The sequence below is a fragment of the Pseudophryne corroboree genome, chromosome 1, assembly GCF_028390025.1.
Source record: "Pseudophryne corroboree isolate aPseCor3 chromosome 1, aPseCor3.hap2, whole genome shotgun sequence".
Classification (NCBI taxonomy): domain Eukaryota; kingdom Metazoa; phylum Chordata; class Amphibia; order Anura; family Myobatrachidae; genus Pseudophryne; species Pseudophryne corroboree.
Window position 1 is genome coordinate 470,758,550 of NC_086444.1, and position 20,096 is coordinate 470,778,645.

The 20,096-nt window shown below is 43.5% G+C and overlaps 1 protein-coding gene across 8 annotated transcripts in view; it reads left to right on the top strand.

Annotated features, from left to right (window-relative positions):
• The window catches only part of LOC134893873 (cryptic protein-like), a 146,836-nt gene that overhangs the window by 118,208 nt on the left and 8,532 nt on the right, over window positions 1-20,096 (top strand). The window contains exons 1-3 of one of the 8 annotated variants that reach the window (XM_063913725.1): window positions 9,093-9,407; window positions 17,769-17,815; window positions 18,861-19,019. In XM_063913725.1, the coding sequence (XP_063769795.1) occupies window positions 9,385-9,407; window positions 17,769-17,815; window positions 18,861-19,019 (229 nt within the window). In that variant the 5' untranslated portion in view covers window positions 9,093-9,384. Of the gene's footprint in view, window positions 1-9,092; window positions 9,408-10,200; window positions 10,302-10,526; window positions 10,641-10,774; window positions 11,131-17,768; window positions 17,816-18,842; window positions 19,020-20,096 lie in introns of those variants that run through there. The other 7 variants (XM_063913722.1, XM_063913719.1, XM_063913720.1 and 4 more) reach the window with 7 other exon arrangements.

Here is a 20,096-nt window from a genome sequence, read left to right on the forward strand (position 1 = left end):
GCTCCTCCCTCTATGCCCCTCCTCCAGACTCCAGTTATAGGAACTGTGCACAGAGAGACGGACATTTCGAGGAAAAGGATTTATTGTTAAACCACGTTGAGCATTTTACCAGCTCACACCTCCAGTATGCCGCAGAACGTGGCCTTCAACAGAACATCAGCCGACGGCATGAAGAATATGCAGCAATACGCTGACATAAACCGTAACACAACTTATGTGTGTAAACACAGCCAGTAACAGCATAACACATGCTACGGCCTGAATATCATCAGCAACAGGCTGACTTAAACACAACACACCATATGTGTAAACATACCCAATGACTGCAGATACAGTACGCACTGGGACGGGCGCCCAGCATCCTCTACGGACTAAGAGAAAAGGATTTACCGGTAGGTATTAAAATCCTATTTTCTCATACGTCCTAGAAGATGCTGGGGATGCTTCAAGAACCATTGGGTTTATACCAAAGCTCTAGAACGGGCGGGAGAGTGCGGATGACTCTGCAGCACCGATTGACCAAACAAGAGGTCCTCCTCAGCCAGGGTATCAAACCTGTAAAACTTTGCAAAAGTGTTTGAACCCGACCAAGTAGCTGCTCGGCAAAGCTGTAATGCCGAGACCCTTCGGGCAGCTGCCCAGGATGAGCCCACCTTTATGGTAGAATGGGGCTTCACCGATTTCGGTAACAGCAATCCAGCCATAGAATGAGCCTGCTGAATCGTATTACAGAACCAGCGTGCAATAGTCTGCTTGGAAGCAGGAGCCCCAATCTTGTTGGGAGCCCATAGGACAAACAAAGCCTCTGTTTTCCTAATTTGAGCCGTTCTGGCGACTTAGATTTTCAAATCTCTGACCACATCGAGAGACTTCGATTCCGCCAAGGCGTCAGTAGCCACTGGCACCACAATAGGCTGGTTTACGTGAAACGATGAAACCACTTTTGGCAGAAATTGCTGACCGAGTTCTCAACTCCGCTCTATCAGCATGGAAGATTAAATAGGGGCTTTTGTGAGACAAAGCCACCAATTCAGATACCCGCCTTGCGGAAGCCAAGGCCAACAACATGACTACTTTCCAAGTAAGGAATTTTAACTCAACCTTACGTAAAGGTTCAAACCAATGAGATTGCAGGAACTGCAACACCACATTAAGGTCCCATGGTGCCACTGGGGCACAAAGGGAGGTTGGATGTGCAGTACGCCTTTCACGAAAATCTTAACTTCTGGAAGGGAGGCCAATTCTTTAAGAAAGAAAATTGATAAGGCCGAAATTTTTACTTTAATGGAGCCTAACTTTAGGCCCGCATTCCACACCTGCTTGCAAAAAAATGGAGCATACGCCCCAGCTGAAATTCCTCCGTAGGAGCCTTCTTGGATTCACACCAAGACACATATTTTCTCCAAATACGGTGGCAACGCTTTGCCGTTACTTCTTTTCTAGCCTGAAGAAGTGTGGGAATGACTTCACTGGGAATACCCTTTCGGCTAGGATTTTGCGTTCAACCGCCATGCCGTCAAACGCAGCCGCGGTAAGTTTTGATACACACACGGTCCTTGCTGTAACAGGTCCTCTCATAGAGGAAGAGGCCAGGGATCTTCTATGAGTAATTCTTGAAGATCTGGATACCAAGCCCTCCTTAGCCAGTCCGGAACAATGAGGATTGCTTGAACCTTTGTTCTTCTTATGATCTTTATCACCTTCGGAATGAGTGGAAGTGGAGGGAACACATAGACCGACTGAAACACCTACGGTGTCACCAGGGCGTCCACCGCTATCGCTTGAGGGTCCCTTGACCTGGAACAATATCTCTAAAGGTTTTTGTTGAGGCAAGACGCCAGCATGTTTATTTGAGGAATTCCCCAATGACTTGTCACTTCTGCAAAGACCTCTTGATGAAGACACCACTCTCCTGGATGGAGATCGTGTCTGCTGAGGAAGTCTGCTTCCCAGTTGTCTACACCCGGAATGAAGACCACTGACAGAGCGCTTACATGTCTATCCGCCCAGCGAAAAACTTTTGTGGCTTCTGCCATTGCCGCTCTGCTCTTCGTTCCGCCCTGGCGGTTTACGTACGCCACTGCTGTTAAGTTGTCCGGCTGACTTAAGACGGCAGATCGCGAAGAAGGTGTTCCGCTTGCAAAAGGCTGTTGTAAATAGCCCTCAATTCCAGAATGTTTATTGCAGACAAGCTTCCTGGCTTATAATTACCAAATAAAGCGCTGCATACCAGGAATCATTTTGTGCTTTTTAATAACACATTGGCCCTCATTCCGAGTTGATCGCTCGCAAGGCGATTTTAGCAGAGTTACACACGCTAAGCCGCCGCCTACTGGGAGTGAATCTTAGCTTCTTAAAATTGCGACCGATGTATTCGCAATATTGCGATTACTAACTACTTAGCAGTTTCAGAGTAGCTTCAGACTTACTCTGCCTGTGCGATCAGTTCAGTGCTTGTCGTTCCTGTTTTGACGTCACAAACACACCCAGCGTTCGCCCAGACACTCCCCCGTTTCCCCGGCCACTCCTGCGTTTTTTCCGGAAACGGTAGCGTTTTTTCCCGCACGCCCATAAAACGGCCTGTTTCCGCCCAGTAACACCCATTTCCTGTCAATCACATTACGATCGCCGGAGCGATGAAAAAGCCGTGAGTAAAAATACTATCTCCATTGTAAAATTACTTGGCGCAGTCGCAGTGCGAATATTGCGCATGCGTACTAAGCGGAATTTCACTGCGATGCGATGAAAAATACCGAGCGATCAACTCGGAATGAGGGCCCTTATTCAAACAATTTAACAACCATATAACACACACACACATAGACCCGGCCGGTATTAAAATTACCTTAATGATAAAACTTAACAACCCATAAGATGCAGATCTCACATCATACCCTCTATTCAAACATGACCTATCAATGATGCATCACTGGTATGTTATCAATTGATAACGTGTATGTAATTTAAGCTGAGGGGCCCCTGGTGACTAGAATTCAACCCTCAACTAATTAGCAGCATATGATATCCAGTGTTCAGTCACAATTGTGTCCATGTAAGCAAATGGAATGCGTGTTAATATCCAAATAACAGGTTAATTGGTTAGTAGAACCAGCAATGTCCATAACTTAGATTAGGTCAGATGATGGTTAGTAAGTCACTGCAGTCCACCAAAATTAACATGGGCATACAACCATATTAATAAACAGCCCTCTGAATATGGCTCTCGTAATCTGTCCTGGGTACTGGTTACTGAGCGGGCTTTGTTTGTAAGGGGTTCTCACCGACCAGCTGATTGTCTGCTGCACCAAAGTCTCTGCTGCCGACTCATCCCTTGTATCATGCCTCACCTCAGACCCGTTTAGATAGAAGTGTCCCAGATAAAGATACGACCAGGTCCGTGTGCTTTGGACCTCTCTCAACGCGTTTCTCCGCCTAAAGACTCAGCGGCTTCCTCAGGAGAAATAATGTACCTGCTCCGATTAGCCTGTTTAAATAACCCACAGCTCGTCCATTTCCAGGCGCTATTCCATCGCGCACGCGCTCCATTTGCATGCCACGTGCGTTCCAGGGTTCAGAGGACAGCTGACTTCCGATCATTCGAAATAGTGCGCAGGCTAATCGGAGCAGGTACATTATTTCTCCTGAGGAAGCCGCTGAGTCTTTAGGCGGAGAAACGCGTTGAGAGAGGTCCAAAGCACACGGACCTGGTCGCATCTTTATCTGGGACACTTCTATCTAAACGGGTCTGAGGTGAGGCATGATACAAGGGATGAGTCGGCAGCAGAGACTTTGGTGCAGCAGACAATCAGCTGGTCGGTGAGAACCCCTTACAAACAAAGCCCGCTCAGTAACCAGTACCCAGGACAGATTACGAGAGCCATATTCAGAGGGCTGTTTATTAATATGGTTGTATGCCCATGTTAATTTTGGTGGACTGCAGTGACTTACCAACCATCATCTGACCTAATCTAAGTTATGGACATTGCTGGTTCTACTAACCAATTAACCTGTTATTTGGATATTAACACGCATTCCATTTGCTTATATGGACACAATTGTGACTGAACACTGGATATCATATGCTGCTAATTAGTTGAGGGTTGAATTCTAGTCATCAGGGGCCCCTCAGCTTAAATTACATACACGTTATCAATTGATAACATACCAGTGATGCATCATTGATAGGTCATGTTTGAATAGAGGGTATGATGTGAGATCTGCATCTTATGGGTTGTTAAGTTTTATCATTAAGGTAATTTTAATACCGGCCGGGTCTATGTGTGTGTGTTATATGGTTGTTAAATTGTTTGAATAATGTGTTATTAAAAAGCACAAAATGATTCCTGGTATGCAGCGCTTTATTTGGTAATTATTCTGTAGTTTTTTTTACTTTTTTGGGAGAATCAGTGATCTCCTTAATAGAGCTGCAGCATATTCGGAAATTTAGTGGTTTTATTATAGGAGATTCCTTGCTAAGTCAGCGCCGAGTATATTTTTTTCTTTTTATTTAATCAAGCTTCCTGGCTTGACTGTCTTCCCCGGAAACTCTTCCCCCTGAAAGACTGCTCTCCAGCCTCGGAGACTTGCATCCATGGACACCAGGATCCAATCCTGGATCCCAAACCTTCGTCCCTCTAGGAGGTGAGAACTGTGTAGCCACCACCGGAGAGAGATTCTGGTCCTGGAATATAGAATTATTTTCCGGTGCATGTGCAGGTGAGACCCGGACCACATGTCCAACTGGTCCCGCCAAAACCACTCTGGCATTTAACCTGCCCACTGAATGGCCTCGTAGGCCGCAACCATCTTCTTCATCAATGGAACGTATTATTGGAATTGACACTGTTGCAGATCCAATCCGACTCTGGATCCCCAGAGCTCTTTTCACTGGAAGAAACAAACTCTCAACAGTTCTGGATCTAACATTATTCCCAACTCCTACAACCGCTTCGTTGGGATCAACAGCAATTCTGGCAAGTTCAGGAGCCAACCACTTTGATGTAGAACTGTCAGGGAGAAAACAACGTTTTGCACCACTTGTTTCTTTACCTTGCCGTACTCAGGAGAGCGTCCCAGTACAGAATAATAATGACTCTTACTATTGAAGTAAAACCATCATACCGCCATCACTCCTGTGAATTGGCAATGACAATCCTGAACAGCAAACCCAGGTAAGCCTAATGCGGAAGAAACCGTACTTAGAGCCTAATTTTCCTTCTACAAATTAGATATCCCTGCCCTGAGAGATTCCATCTTGTAGTTCAACTTCTTAAGTAGAAATTTTTGGGATTGTTCTGACCGAGTCATCCGGCCTCAGAAGCATGAAAAAGCTTGAATAACAGATTTATTTATTTTTTGACCGGGACAGCAGGACAATGACCTGATCCTGACGCAACTCTTGTATGGCGTCGCAACCTACCTCCCCGTCCAGAGGAGAATCGGTAAGGTCTATTTGAAAAATCAGTGAGGGGAATCATCTGGAACTCCAGTATGTCCCCCTTAGGACTCTATTCTTAAACTCACTGGTCCATGCCCGTTCCGGGACTGACTGAAGAGTACTAGACGTGGTCCCACCGGTGTGGGCTCCCACAAGATAGATCCAGCGACATGCTGTGGATGTGGTAGAAACAGAGGATGATTTCTGCTTCTGCGTACTTGAAAAGGCTGCTGACCTCTTACCTTTTCACCTTCCTCTACCTGCAAAGAAAGGGAAAAGCGTATCCATTTGGTCAAAATGACTGCATTCTACAATAATGCGTCACCAACCATTGTGAGGGAACATAGGTCAAGAAGGTAGACTTACCAGTGGTATCTGCCGAGATCAACTTAACAAAGCCATCCCAAAACCAGGTTTCACCTTCATAGGGAAGATACTCCAGTACTTCTCAGAGTCAGCCTCAGCATTCTATTGGTGAATCCACAACGTCCTCCTAGTCGAGACCGCCATGGAATTGGCCCGCAAACCAGAGTCCTATATCCCTTGTAGTCGCACGGCAGTATGCTGCAATGATATAGACATGACTCAACTTCAGGAGTACCCTGCATACAACTACTCCCCCATGCGCATGTAATGCTAGTATAATCAACGTACATGCGGACACATAATTAGAGTATTACATATCTTCCTGCATACAATCCTTTGTGACAGAGCCCTGTGCAGAACAGAGGTGACTCTTACTTTATTCTATCCATGAGAAGGAATAACTTTTACCTCAGCATTCATTATAAATATTTATATATACATAAATATACTTTCAAATGCACCTATACACATATATATCTATATATATATATATATATATATATATATATATATAAATATATCTCCAATACGTATACATATATCCTTTTGTCAGGAACAGCAGGGTCCCCAATGACGCTAATACGCTCCAATGTGTATGAACAGGTACTGAATGCCAATTTTGTGGATCTGATCAGGAAACATTATGGTCGACATAAGAAACACTATCCGAGTCGATCTCAGGGAGTAGTAACTGGGCAAAATAAAATTTTTGCGATCCCGAGGGGTCTGAGAAATCAATTCTATGAATAGGACTCCCTCCATAAATATTATCACATCTGTGATCGTACCACAGACCTATGTAACTTTACTATACATACATATACATAATAGGTATAGTTCTTTCTGATATGCATCACATTATCATGTCAATTTTCACCCAGTCAGATATTGTTGGTGCCGACAGGGTCACCCCCCACGTCTGTGTCTCCCATATAGTTTTCTCTCAGGAAAAATATACCTCTACTGACATGTTGACATTAATTTACATGTATCAAGTACTATTAGGAGTCGACGGCGCCGACATAGTCGTTCCCTTTGTGGCAGAGCCTCAGATATGCCGACACCCGTGTACCAAACACCCACCAACATTACACTGGCTATAAGGAATAGACCCCAGTACAATCTGTCATGGAAACACATAAGGAGTTTACCAGCTCATTTACACTGCGCTCATGATATAGTGCTTTTATTTTTAACTAATATTGCACCAAACAACTGTGCCCCACCCCCCCCCCTCGTTTTTCACTCTGATCTATGCAGTAGTGTTTTGGAAGGACCAGCGTCTCTGTAAGGAGAAAATGGTGCTGGTTAGAGCTGTGAGGGCTAAGCCACGCCTCCTTAATGGCGCGCTTCAGTCCCGCTTATTTTTATATTTTTATACTGGCGGGGGTCTGTAATTAGTGCACAGGCACTTTTTATACTTCTGCCAGTCGCTATTTGAGGATTTATGCTGGCCAGAGAACCCCCTCTGCGCCCTGCACCCTGCAGTGCCGTTCTGTATGTGGGACCATTGCGCGCTGCGCGGTACCTCCAAAAGCCGTCTTTTGCCGTCACTGAAGTCTTCAGATCTTCTTTTACTCGCCCGGCTTCTTTCTTCTGGCTCTGCAAGGGGGGTGACGGCGCGGTTCCGGGAACGAGCAGCTAGGCATGCCAAGTGATCGGACCCTCTGGAGCTAATGGTGTCCAGTAGCCTAAGAAGCAGAGCCTTTGAACTCACAGAAGTAGGTCTCCTTCTCTCCCCTCAGTCCCACGATGCAGGGAGCCTGTTGCCAGCAGGTCTCCCTGAAAATAAAAAACCTAACAAAGTCTTTTTTTCTGAGAAACTCTGGAGAGCTCCTCAGTGTGCATCCAGTCTCACTGGGCACAGAATCTAACTGGAGTCTGGAGGAGGGGCATAGAGGGAGGAGCCAGTTCACACCCCTTTTAAAGTCTTAAAGTGCCCATGTCTATACCTCATGGTTCTTGAAGCATCCCCAGCATCCTCTAGGACGTATGAGAAACATAGTTACATCAGCAGATGACACTGGAATAAGTATCAGGTGGCAGAAGACTGCTGGATTTGGTGCAGTTGAGGATTATTAAAGTAAGAAAAAGGATAAGCACATGAGGGAAGAGGCCCCTGCTTGTGAGAGCTTACATTCTAAAGGGGAGAGGTAGACAGACAGGGGTGACACAGATGGGATGAAAATATGAAAATATAGCATCAATACTATTTACTGTACTGTAATATACTCTTTAAAATGTATATTACAGGGTGCAGGGTAAATACTGGCTGCTTTATTTTTACACTGTAATTTAGATTGCAGATTGAACACACCCCACCCAAATCTAACTCTCTCTGCACATGTTATATCTGCCTCCCCTGCAGTGCACATGGGGGGTCATTCCAAGTTGTTCGCTCGTTATTTTTTTGTCGCAACGGAGCGATTAGTCGCTAATGCGCATGCGCAATGTCCGCAGTGCGACTGCGCCAAGTAAATTTGCTATGCAGTTAGGTATTTTACTCACGGCATTACGAGGTTTTTTCCTTCGTTCTGGTGATCGTAATGTGATTGACAGGAAGTGGGTGTTTCTGGGCGGAAACAGGCCGTTTTATGGGAGTGTGTGAAAAAACGCTACCGTTTCTGGGAAAAACGCGGGAGTGGCTGGAGAAACGGAGGAGTGTCTGGGCGAACGCTGGGTGTGTTTGTGACGTCAAACCAGGAACGAAACTGACTGAACTGATCGCAGATGCCGAGTAAGTGTGAAGCTACTCAGAAACTGCTAAGAAGTGTCTATTCGCAATTCTGCTAATCTTTCGTTCGCAATTTTGATAAGCTAAGATTCACTCCCAGTAGGCGGCGGCTTAGCGTGTGCAAAGCTGCTAAAAGCAGCTTGCGAGCGAACAACTCGGAATGACCCCCATGGTTTTGCCCAACTGCTAACAAAATTCCTGCTGCGATCAACTCGGAATTACCCCCAGAATGCAAACTTGGAAGCAAGCGCCGTTCCACACTGCTACTGCCAAGTTTACAGAAGGAAAAATTGTGCGGAAGGCATAAGAGAACATACCGTGCTTTATAAATCCTTTTGAGTGTTGATTTAAATTCAGACAGTGTCATATGAATATAAGATTACATTGAAAAGGCAGCTCCTTATTATGCATTTTCTCTGGGAATACCCATTTACAGTACTAGACAGCATTACCACTCAGCAGTACAGAGGTAATCTGTTTACATGGTTTACACAAATTGGAAACCCTGTGTGGCCTGCTCCACCTTTTGCTAATTATATGTTGGGAGGAGCATAGAGTGCAGGGCACATGATAGACAGTTATTTTCTCTTGGCCAGGGACCAAACAGGAGATTACATTAAAGCTGTACTGCATGTAAATGTATGCTATGGAGAAAAAGAAAATATTCTTATTTTTATCACCCGGACTTAAAGATCCCTACATTTCAAGGCCGAACATTAACATGGATTAAATCTTACAAATTGGAAGAGCTACAGAGAAACTTTTATCTCTAGTTATTTGTATTGACTAGAAATCAGCAGTGTGAGAGCCACAGGGAATTTCTCATCAAGATTTAGCTCCCAGGAAAATGTGCTGGAGAAAACAAGTGAGGTAAGAGTTTACTTTCAATTTCGACCTAAGGCAATAAAAATCAATGTTCATTAATCCTATGTTTTACAAAGAAAAATGTAAATACTTTCTACAGTTTGTGTTGAAACTTGTTCCTATAGTAACAAGTTTATAATCATTATGGCAAAATTATTATTACTTACATTTACAAGCATATTTTTTGTGTGCTTTACAACAAAATATTTAGTTTTATACAATTAAATTTTTCTTGCATTTTGGAGGACCTTACATGGACCTGTTGTACACTACATTCCAGTCATAAATGTCAAATATCCCATATATCATTTTAGTTTAGCATTAATATTGAGAGAACCTTTTTTTTAAAAAAACATATAAAAACTAAATCTTATGTAGATGGTTTTCTTTTGATGACATCATTTTTTGATTGTACTTTATAATTATTCATTGCATCACTTTACAACCCGCAATGGTGGAACCAGAGTTGGGTCTGCAGCACAGTCCAAAATAGGGGAGAAACACCCACAAATACTGTCAAACATTGCTGGCCAGGACTCACTAGCAGTTGGTGTGGCTCCCGTATTTATTTATTACCAGTTATTTATATAGCGCACGCGTATTCCGCAGTGCTGTACAGAGAGAATATTTGCCCATTCACATCAGTCGCTGCCTCAGTGGGGCTTACAATCTATATTCCCTACCACATGTACACGCATTCATGCTAGGGTTAATTTTGTTGGGATCCAATTAGCCTACCAGTATGAGTTTCGCAAGTACAGAAAGAATATATCAACTCCACACAGAGCCATGGTGGGAATCGAACCCATGACCGCAGTGCTGTGAGGCAGTAATGCTAACCATTACACCATCTGTACTGCCCATATCTGAATTTTGGACTGTGCTGCAGCCCCACCTCTGGTGCTGCTACTTTTCATAAGTATATAAATAGACTCAAATGTCTACTTTGCGGTTTCTATTTGGATAGCAGATTAGAGAACCTCTCTGGGCACACTCCTAATTTAACAAAGCACATGTTATCTTTTAGAACACAGCAAGGGATAGTACAGTAAGATTTTGAGCTGCTCAGAAATGTTTTGGTTTTTTTTGTTTTTTTTTTAACTGGGAATCTACAGATTTGTATGTCAATTGCTACATTGAAAATGTCAATTTCCAATTAGGCGAGCTCTCAGTGCGGCACACAGATAGAGGCCTGAGCAGAGCCTAGAAAGCAGCCAGGAAGAAGCAGGGAATGATTTGGTATTGATGTTTGCTGAGACAAAATTACTCTGTTAAGCGGGTGGATAAAAACAATTAACTTTTCTGCCAAATCAACTGTGGTGTGCTCTCATGCTAATACTAATTGTTTCAGAGTTTTGCTAGAACAGTGTGTTAAGAGCCACGCTTTCTGATGGAGTTTTGCAATGACCTGTAAATATAGCCTTGGGCTTATAAGAGTTTCATTTTCACACATGAGTGCACTAGCAAGAAGTTGCTACACCACTTTCGCTGCTTTTCATTACATACATCTCTACTTCAGGTGTCTTGGTTGCTTTTTGCTGCTTTTCTGTTTCCCGTTTCTTTGTCAACCTGATTAAATGTTTCATTGTCAATGCTCCAGCAGGTTAGCATTATAGGGCTTGATATTTTGGATATCTACAGTAATAATCAATGGTCCCTGCAGCACTGGAGTGGCTGCTACATGCTATTATTGATGTATCTGTCCTAGGCAGAAGGAAATGGAAATAATGTGAGTGTTTTTTCCAGGTATCTTTATTATAAAATGTAATTTAGCAACAATAGTATGAATGAGCTCAGGTCATTTGGTTTCTTTAATACATGCCATGTTCTGTTTGGTTGTGTTTTACAGAAATGAAAATGCAGAATGCTGAAATGTTATTTAGTGCACTGTAAGGCTAATTACACTCAGGAGGGTCTAATCAACTCATGTCCTATCCAGCTACCTTTCCCTACAGCTGCCAACTGTAACTGATACCACTTTTATACCTAAATGACGGGTCGCACTCGGGAGGCAGTAATGCTAACCATTACACCATCCATACTGCCCCATAAATGCAGTCTGACCCAGGTATTTGGTGAGAAAACGGTATGAGTTACATGCATACATCCAGCAGGAGTGTTGCTATGCACCCTAATGTTTACGGTATGTAGACTTCACAGTTAGAAGCTAATCAATACAATACAGGTCAATTTAATTTGAGAAATTTGTTCAAAGTCATTGAGGCCTACTTATCAAAATATTATTTTTGTCCCAATAATTAGCACACTTTATTACTTGTATTTGCAGCAATAACAGATGAAATAACAGAACAAATTACAATTCAAGTTATGCCAGGAGGGTGGATCTGCCTCATTGAAAGTTCCTTTGCTGCTTGCTAATTGCAGTGGCAAATAAATTAACTTCCAGGTTCTGGCCTGGTGGTTTTATCTTTGTTGAGCATGTGGGCACAGTCCAGTCTACCAAGTAGGGATCTAAAGATCCCTCTCTGGAAATACTGTATTATTTACCTATAGGCTAAAGCGCTAACACTATCCTCAGTGGGAGCTAGCAATTGATTTCAAGCTCCAAAAGCTAAGCTTGTCAGAGGTTTATACATTGCTCCACACTGCGGTGCCCTTCCTGAATCGTGGCTGTACTCTGCATTTCTTAGCTAAGCACCAGAGCTCCTCTGGTGAGTTTTTTAATAAATAGCAACAATAATTCATATTGCTTACACCCCATGAAAGGGGATGTAGTTATGTGACCGGTGGTCAGGAACCGCCGGTCACAATACCGACCCCTACATCCCACCTGCTCAAATTCCCAACAGTTGGCATGCCGACAAACAGGGACTATTCCCAGAGCCGGTCCTAACCAATGTGATGCCCTAGGCAAGATTTTGGCAGGTGCCCCCTAGCACCACGGCTAGTTCTGCCTCTGACCCTACACCCTTTTCCCAGCACCATCACCCCTCACCCATAGCAGTCCTCATTTTGGTGTTCCTACCCGCTATATTTTAAATAGGAACAGTGCGCACATTTGGCGCACAGCCCAAAAAGGGGTGTGTTCTTGCTGGGAAGGGGCATGGCCACACAATAGTACCCCCAATTCAAATGATGCCACACAGTAGCGCAAATTTATTCACATTTTATCATGCCATAGTGTCCCTAATTCACGTTACATCACACAGAAATACCACTTTACCTTATATATGTTACTCCTCACAGTAGTGCCCCCTTATTCACATTACATCACACTGAATTGCTCCTTATTTACATTACACCACACCATATTGCTCTTTATTCACATTAGATGACACAGTAGTACCCTTATATATATGTTACACCACACAGTAGAGCACCTTATACACATAATGCCACACATTAGTAATGCATTTATACAAATAATACCACACAGTAATGCCCCTTACACATATGGCACACATTATTAATGTCCTTATAAACATAATGCACCTTACATATAATGCCAACTTTTATTAATGCCCTTATACACATAATGTCCCTTACACATGTGCTGCACATTATTAGTGTCTTTATACACATATTGACACACACAGTGCCCCTTACATATTTGCCGCACATTATTAATGCATTTATACATATGACACACATGATGCCCCTTACACATATACTGAACGCTATTGCACAACCAACCCACTCACACAGCCACTAACACTGTGCCCACTACCTCTGCTTGGACACAGATGTGTCCTCATACATCTTGCCTCAATACGCCATGCAGCAGGAGGTTCCTGGCATGAGTCAGCTGGCAGCTCTGCTAATGTTGGCCGTCTTTTTTTTTTTTTTTTTTATGAAAATGTCTTATTTTCATTGCAAGGGTAAACAAGCGGCTTCTGCTGATTAAAATGATATGCGGCATGCCTATATTCTGTGTGCAACTGTGACTGTATCTGCATATGAAATGCTACATTACAGTGATTTCCAGAAGTACACTCTAAAGTAGCATGTTGTATGCAGATACAGCCACAGTCACACACAGAATAAAGACATGCCGCATATCATTTTAATCAGCAGAAGCTGCTTGTGCCCCTAGGCATACCAAATGCCCTAGGCATTTGCCTAGTTTACCTATACCTAGCAGGGGCAAACGCAGGATTTGTGAAGGGGGGTTTCTGTCCTCTCTGAGCTTGCCTATGTGGAGTGGAGACAAGCATAGATGGGGGAAGGGAGGTGCAGCGGAGGTGTATTGTTACTTTGCCGGCTGTAGGGATCCTGACGGTCAGAATAGCGAAACCTCAATCCAGACAGCTGGCAATGCTGCCAGCCGGAATATCGGCACTACAGGACTTTTCCCACTCGTGGATGTCCACGACACTCATAGAGTGGTAATAGAACCTGTAGTGAGCGCAGCTAGCACTGAGCCTGCAAGGGTACTCTTTGTGATCGCCGCCCTGCCAGCATACTGGCGGCCAGGATGCCGCTGTCGGTATATTAGCGGTTGGCATCCCAGCCATCAGTAATCATACTGAATCCGCAGCAGAGACTGAGGTCTCATATATATATATATATATATATATATATATATATATATATATATATAGTCCCAGCACCTTAATCCTGCCTAAGAACTACAAGTAACCTCTTTAAATCTCAAACAGCCAAGTTATCAAAAAATGTACACAATACAGCTACCCTCCCCACCTGCGCATAATACAACTCTCTCCCCTGTGCATACACATGGTACAGCTCCCCCCATTGCAAACACACAGTCCATCTCCCCTTCCCCCCAGCATACACACAGTCCAACAACTCCCCTTCCCCCGAGCATACACACAGTCCAGCTCCCCTACATGCGCATACACACAGTCCAGCCTTCCCCTCCCCACCTGCCCTGCCCCGCCCCGTCCCGCCCGCATACACATAGTACAGTTCTCCTTACCCCCGCATCTTGATGCTGGGTGCATTACCGGAGGCTATCGTGACGGAGAAAGAGTATCAGCCAGACAGCTCTGAAAACCCCGTAGTTACTGTCTGGGAATATCTATGCGCTGCCGCTGCAGCTCCCCCTAGAGTTAACAGGTTGTCATCCCAGCCATCTGTGTATATGGGGAGGCAGTTGCAGCAGCACTCACTTATACCGCATTCAGATCGCAAATGCCTGATCCTACCCGGTAAGACAAACGTGTACTTACCGGGTGGGATCCGGCATTTGCGCTCCTCTGCTGGCTTTCCGACCCGGCAATATACTGGGTCGGTTGCCATAGCAGCGGAGGGAGCAGCAGGGGCGGGGGTGGAGGCGGCGCCGGGAGATGAGCTCATCTCCTGCGCCGCCTCTGCCTATGCTGTGAATGGGAGCCGATTCGCATCGGAACGGCTCCCATTCACACTGCGCCTGACCCGGTAATCAACCCGGTAAGAACCCTTCTTTTTTACCGGGTTGAATTACCGGGTCAGGCGACCCGCTAATTCACAATTGGACCTTTCACATCGCACACGGACCCGTTTCGACACGGCAATATGCCGTGTCAGTACCGGGTTTTCAGTGCGATGTGAAAGGGGTATAACATAACTCCTCCGTCGTCCCCCCCCCCCCCCCCCAAAAAAAAAAAAACGGTCAACTTCGGAAATGTATCGGCGGCAGGGGGGGTTTCTAGGTACTCAGAAACCCCCCCTGTGTGCGCTAGTGACCTAGGGCCGGCTCTGACTATTCCCACTCGTGGGTGTCCACGACACCCATAGAGTGGGAATAGAACCTGTGGCGAGCGCAGCCGCAGGGAGCTTCATTGCGCTCGCCACCCTCTGCCAGATTCCGAAGTCGGGATTCTGACCGTCGGGATCCTGGCAGCCGGTAAGACGATACCAACCCCAAAGAAATGGCTGTTTCCCCATGATTTCAAGTTTGATACTGTAAATAAACTTTTATACATAAACTTGTGAATGTTAATAGCTCATTCATAGACGTCAGGTTGTATATTAGACATAGTAGTCTTTTTTGTCTGTATACTGCTACATATGCACTGTAATATTATGTTGATTTTGGAAATATGTTTTTCACCCACCATAAAGACTTTCAGCACCCATATGAAATGGAAGCAGAGCAATTACTGCATGTTTTCTTGAAATTGAAAAAACTATTTTCTGTGTAAACAGGTCAATGTAATTTATTCCACAAGTGAAATATAACCCTATTACAAGTTTAGTGGAAAAAAAATATAGAGCATGCTACATTTCTGATTATAAATTTCCAGTACAATATTGTGTCTTCAGTAAAAATATAGTAACTATAAAGCTGGGTCAGAGGCGTATTTAGAGAGGAGGGGACCTGTGTGCAGTCTCCGTGTGTGGGCCTTGTCCTCACCCGTAGCCGGCAGCACCACTGTTAGCGCTCTGAGCCAGAGTCTCCAGTGCTTAGTGTGCTAGCAGTGGCCGTGCCGGCTACGGGTGAGGACAAGGCCCACCGATGGATGCCAGAAAGGTAAGTATAGAAGAAATGAGTGCGGTGTGGGCCCCCTCTGGAACCAGGGGCCTGTGTGCACCGCACACACTGCACCCATTATAGATATGCCACTGAGCTGGGTACTCGGTAGAGCAAGCGATATCGGCCTGCTATGTAGTTTCTGTCTGGATGGTTGAGTGTGTACAGCCAATTTCAGTGCTCATTAGCTATATCTTCCAGTCGGCTCAGCTACACGGCCAATTGGACGATATTGCGTGCAGCGCCTTGCAGTGTAATGAAGAACATAAAGAGGGATTGTTGCGTCCTTCATTACATCGTTCTGATGTGTACCACTGATATGATATGCCAGCCCGGTAGCCGCCACATCATCCGTGTACACATAGCTGTAATTTGTACCCATCTTATTTATTTTATTTATTTATTACCAGTTATTTATGTAGTGCACACACAGGGTTTTTTTCAGAGTTGTAGCAAACCAAAGTTAGCAATTGGGCAAAACCATGCTGCACTGCAGGTGGGGCAGATGTAACATGTGCAGAGAGATTAGATTTCGGTGGGGTGTGTTCAAAATCTAAATTGGAATGAAAAAATCAAGCAGCTAATATTTACTGTGCACAGAAACATATTAACTCAAATCTAAATCTCTCTGCACATTTTACATCTGCCCCACCTGCAGTGCAACATGTTTTTTTACCAATTGCTAACAACTCTGAATAGCCCCTATATTCTGCAGCGTTTATAGAGAATATTTTGCCATTTACATCATTCCCTGCCTCAGTGGACCTTACAATCTATATTCCCTACCACATGTACACACAAACACATTCATGCTAGGGTTATCTTTGTAACCCACTTGGGACCCAATTAACCTACCAGTATATTTTTGGATTGAGGGAGGAACCCAGATTACGCGGAGGAAACCTACACAAGTACGGGGAGAATATACAAACTCCACACATGTAGTTCATGGTGGGAATCGAACCCATGATCTCTGTGCTGTGAGGCAGTTATGCGAACCATTACCATCCTTGAGGCTTAAATTATATTACATGGTTATTACATAATACCTTGTAAACCTTTTTTAAATAAATCTAATCTTTACTGAGACATGCAGTCCTGATCTAAATTAGTTTTTAAATATGATTATAATATACTTATATATATGGTGTATAGATTATAAACTCTTTTTTTTGGATAGAAACCTGGTTTGTGTATTTTATTGAAAATGTTTTATGTGAATTTGTGAACTCTTTACATAGGCAATTGCTGATTGGTAAGACAGGGTATTCAACTGTATGGAATTCACCCCTCTAAAGCATGAATTCTGCTTATAATACAGTTACACTGTTCCCTGTGTCTATCCTACTTTTATGCTATCATAAATTGATAAATGCATATATGTGAAAATTGTTTAAATATATTGTGATGCCCCCATATGCTTTTAAATGTGTGAAAGGCAAAGGTGGGATTTTGCCTCTGAAAATCGCTCTCCTATTTACTGTGATCATTTTATGTGAGTACTTTGCTTCTGTAAGGCAATGTATACTTCTTATGGTAAACAATTTGTCAAAGTTATGTAGCATGGTACCAAATATACTGCCACTATTGGCAGCCTTTGAGTTGGCATCAGAGTCCATTAAATGAAGCCTTATAGCAAGTGTATAAATTGCAAGCTTGTGAGCCAGGCCCTCTTACTTCTTTGTGTTCATTAATGCCCAGTCTTGTTTTATTACTGTATTTATTCCCAGTTGTAAAGCATTGGGGATTATACTGGTACTATATCAATTAATGTTGATAACAATAATATACTGGATGTTATATCTGTCTATCATATGCAGATTTCAGTATCTTTCCCCAAGAATCACAGTTTCACTCTAAAGTTCCTTCTAGTTTGTTGATATAGTGGGTCATGACACTACCCCTGACACTTGTTTCTCTTTGTTTATCAGGTTAAGTATAATAGCACTGACTCTGTGGGCTTTACACTTTGAAAGAGGTAAGAAGTGCTCATTTCTTTGTAAATTCATGCTTGCTGATTTCCATAAAGAATCACAGAAAAAAAGTGTTCTTATAGTTTTTGGGCCTGCAGACGAGTTTTTATATACACACACCACACACACCTACACACACATACACACCTACCTGATCGCAGGTCTCTATTTTTACCCTGTACACGTAAAACAGTGGGATGGAGTTATGCTAGCCATACATCAGACCAACTTTCTTCCAATTCTCCAAACCTCCAACCATCCAACTTTTCTGTCCAACTAAAACAGTGCCCCACTCATCTAACCAACTTTTCATCAGACCAGCCAACTTCTCTCTAACTTGTGATGTCACAGAAGTAGGCGGACAGTGCCTGCCTACTTCTGCATGTTTTGAATAGTTATATGCACCCCCAGAAAAGGGGCATTGTCTTGCGGGGAAGGGTCATGGCCACTCATGTAGAATTAGGTGTCAATTGAAGTGTTGCCCTGTTTTACTGCACACTAACTAGCCTAAACAGCTCTGTATAAGTTTTATATACTAAAAGAAACTTTGTCATTTTTTTTCACCATTAGAAGGAATAAAATGTACATTTAATTTTAATTCACTGCATTATGCCTCTTACAAAAACTGACTATTTTTAGTCACATACCATACATGCGTTGAATCTAAAATGTCTTGAAAATGAGTATTTAACTCCACGTAATTGTATTATGTTTATGTCAAAGTGGTATTTAATGTTTAGAATTTTAGTATCGAATGTCATATACCGTGGCATGTCCTGTATTACTTGGTGGGGGTTTCTTCCACTTGTTTCATGAATAAAGGTGTAGATAGACAATTGTTTGTGATGTTGCCCATCACAAACACTTGTCTCTCTAGTACAGTTTAGGACAAAAACGTAAATGGTTAGGAATAACGCCAAGTTTTTGTTATCTGTAGAACACTTTTAGTAAAAAGTCCCCCAATGTGTGCAATATACTTCCAGTACCTTCTATAATGTCACCCATTTGGAAAGTCTGATTTTTCAATATTAGGACTTACACATTCTGAAGCCTTTAACAGAGACCACTTAAATGGAACTATCAAGTCCAAGACCCAACTTATCAATAGCACCTGGGCCATGGATACATTTCTAGAAATGAACAGAAGCACTGAAGTCAGAAAGCAACAAAATACTGCAGCACTTATTCCTTTCACCGGTCTCACTGACAGTGAGTATGCTGCTTTTATTATATGTATTTATATAGCACAACAGTCCTTTCACCAGTAAAGATAAAAGCCATTTAAACTACCAGTATGTTTTTGGATTGTGGCATGCATCTGTAGTAACCAATGACCCCAGTACTGTGAAGCAGGGCCATCAAGAGCACTGACGGCCCCAGATACTGTGTGGAGTGTGGGGCCAAATCCTGGGAGGTGTAGCCATACACCCCTGGAAAAAAGAACTCCGGGGGGGGGGGGGGAATCTTTTCTGCCCACTACCCAGGGGCGTAACTTCCAGATGCAATGGAGATGCCTGCCTCCATGATCGGAGCCCTGAAGGCCACCTGCATGTACAGCAGCACCTGTGTGATTCACGGCAGGATCCATGTGTGAACACTGCTCTTCCAATGGAGCTCTGCGGTGCACCTCCTGCTGCAAAGCCGCAGAGCTCCGGCTGACGTCTTTGTCGGCTGTCGGGATTCCGGCGTCTGTATCATGACCGCCGGGATTCCAACAGCCGTCAAATTAATTGCATCCTTATAGAATACAGTGGCCAAGGGTTCCACTACCATAATGCCAGACATACTGTTCTGCTTTGAAGGAAAATAACAAATTTTTTGTTTTACATAAAATTGGTTATGGCAAATTTACTCTATGCTATAATAAGTACAACAACAAGAAAGAAATGTGCCCACTCTCTGCTTTAACCATATTAAAGCTTGCGAGCAGGGCCTTCCTACCTCTATGTCTGTCTGTTGTTCCCCAGTTTTGTTCTATTACTGTTGTTCTAATTGTAAAGCGCAACGGAATATGCTGCGCTATATAAGAAACTGTTAATTACTCATGGTACTAGAGCAGTGATGGCTAACCTTGACACTCCAGCTGTTGTTGAACTACACATCCCAGCATGCCCTGCTACAGTTTTGCTATTTGGGCATGCTAAAACTGATGCAGGGCATGCTGGGATGTGTAGTTCAACAACAGCTGGAGTGTCAGGGTTAGCCATCAAGGTACTAGAGGCTTGGCAATATTAGTACCATAGATGAATACAAAACAGAATCCTTCACATTAAGCCATCTCACGAA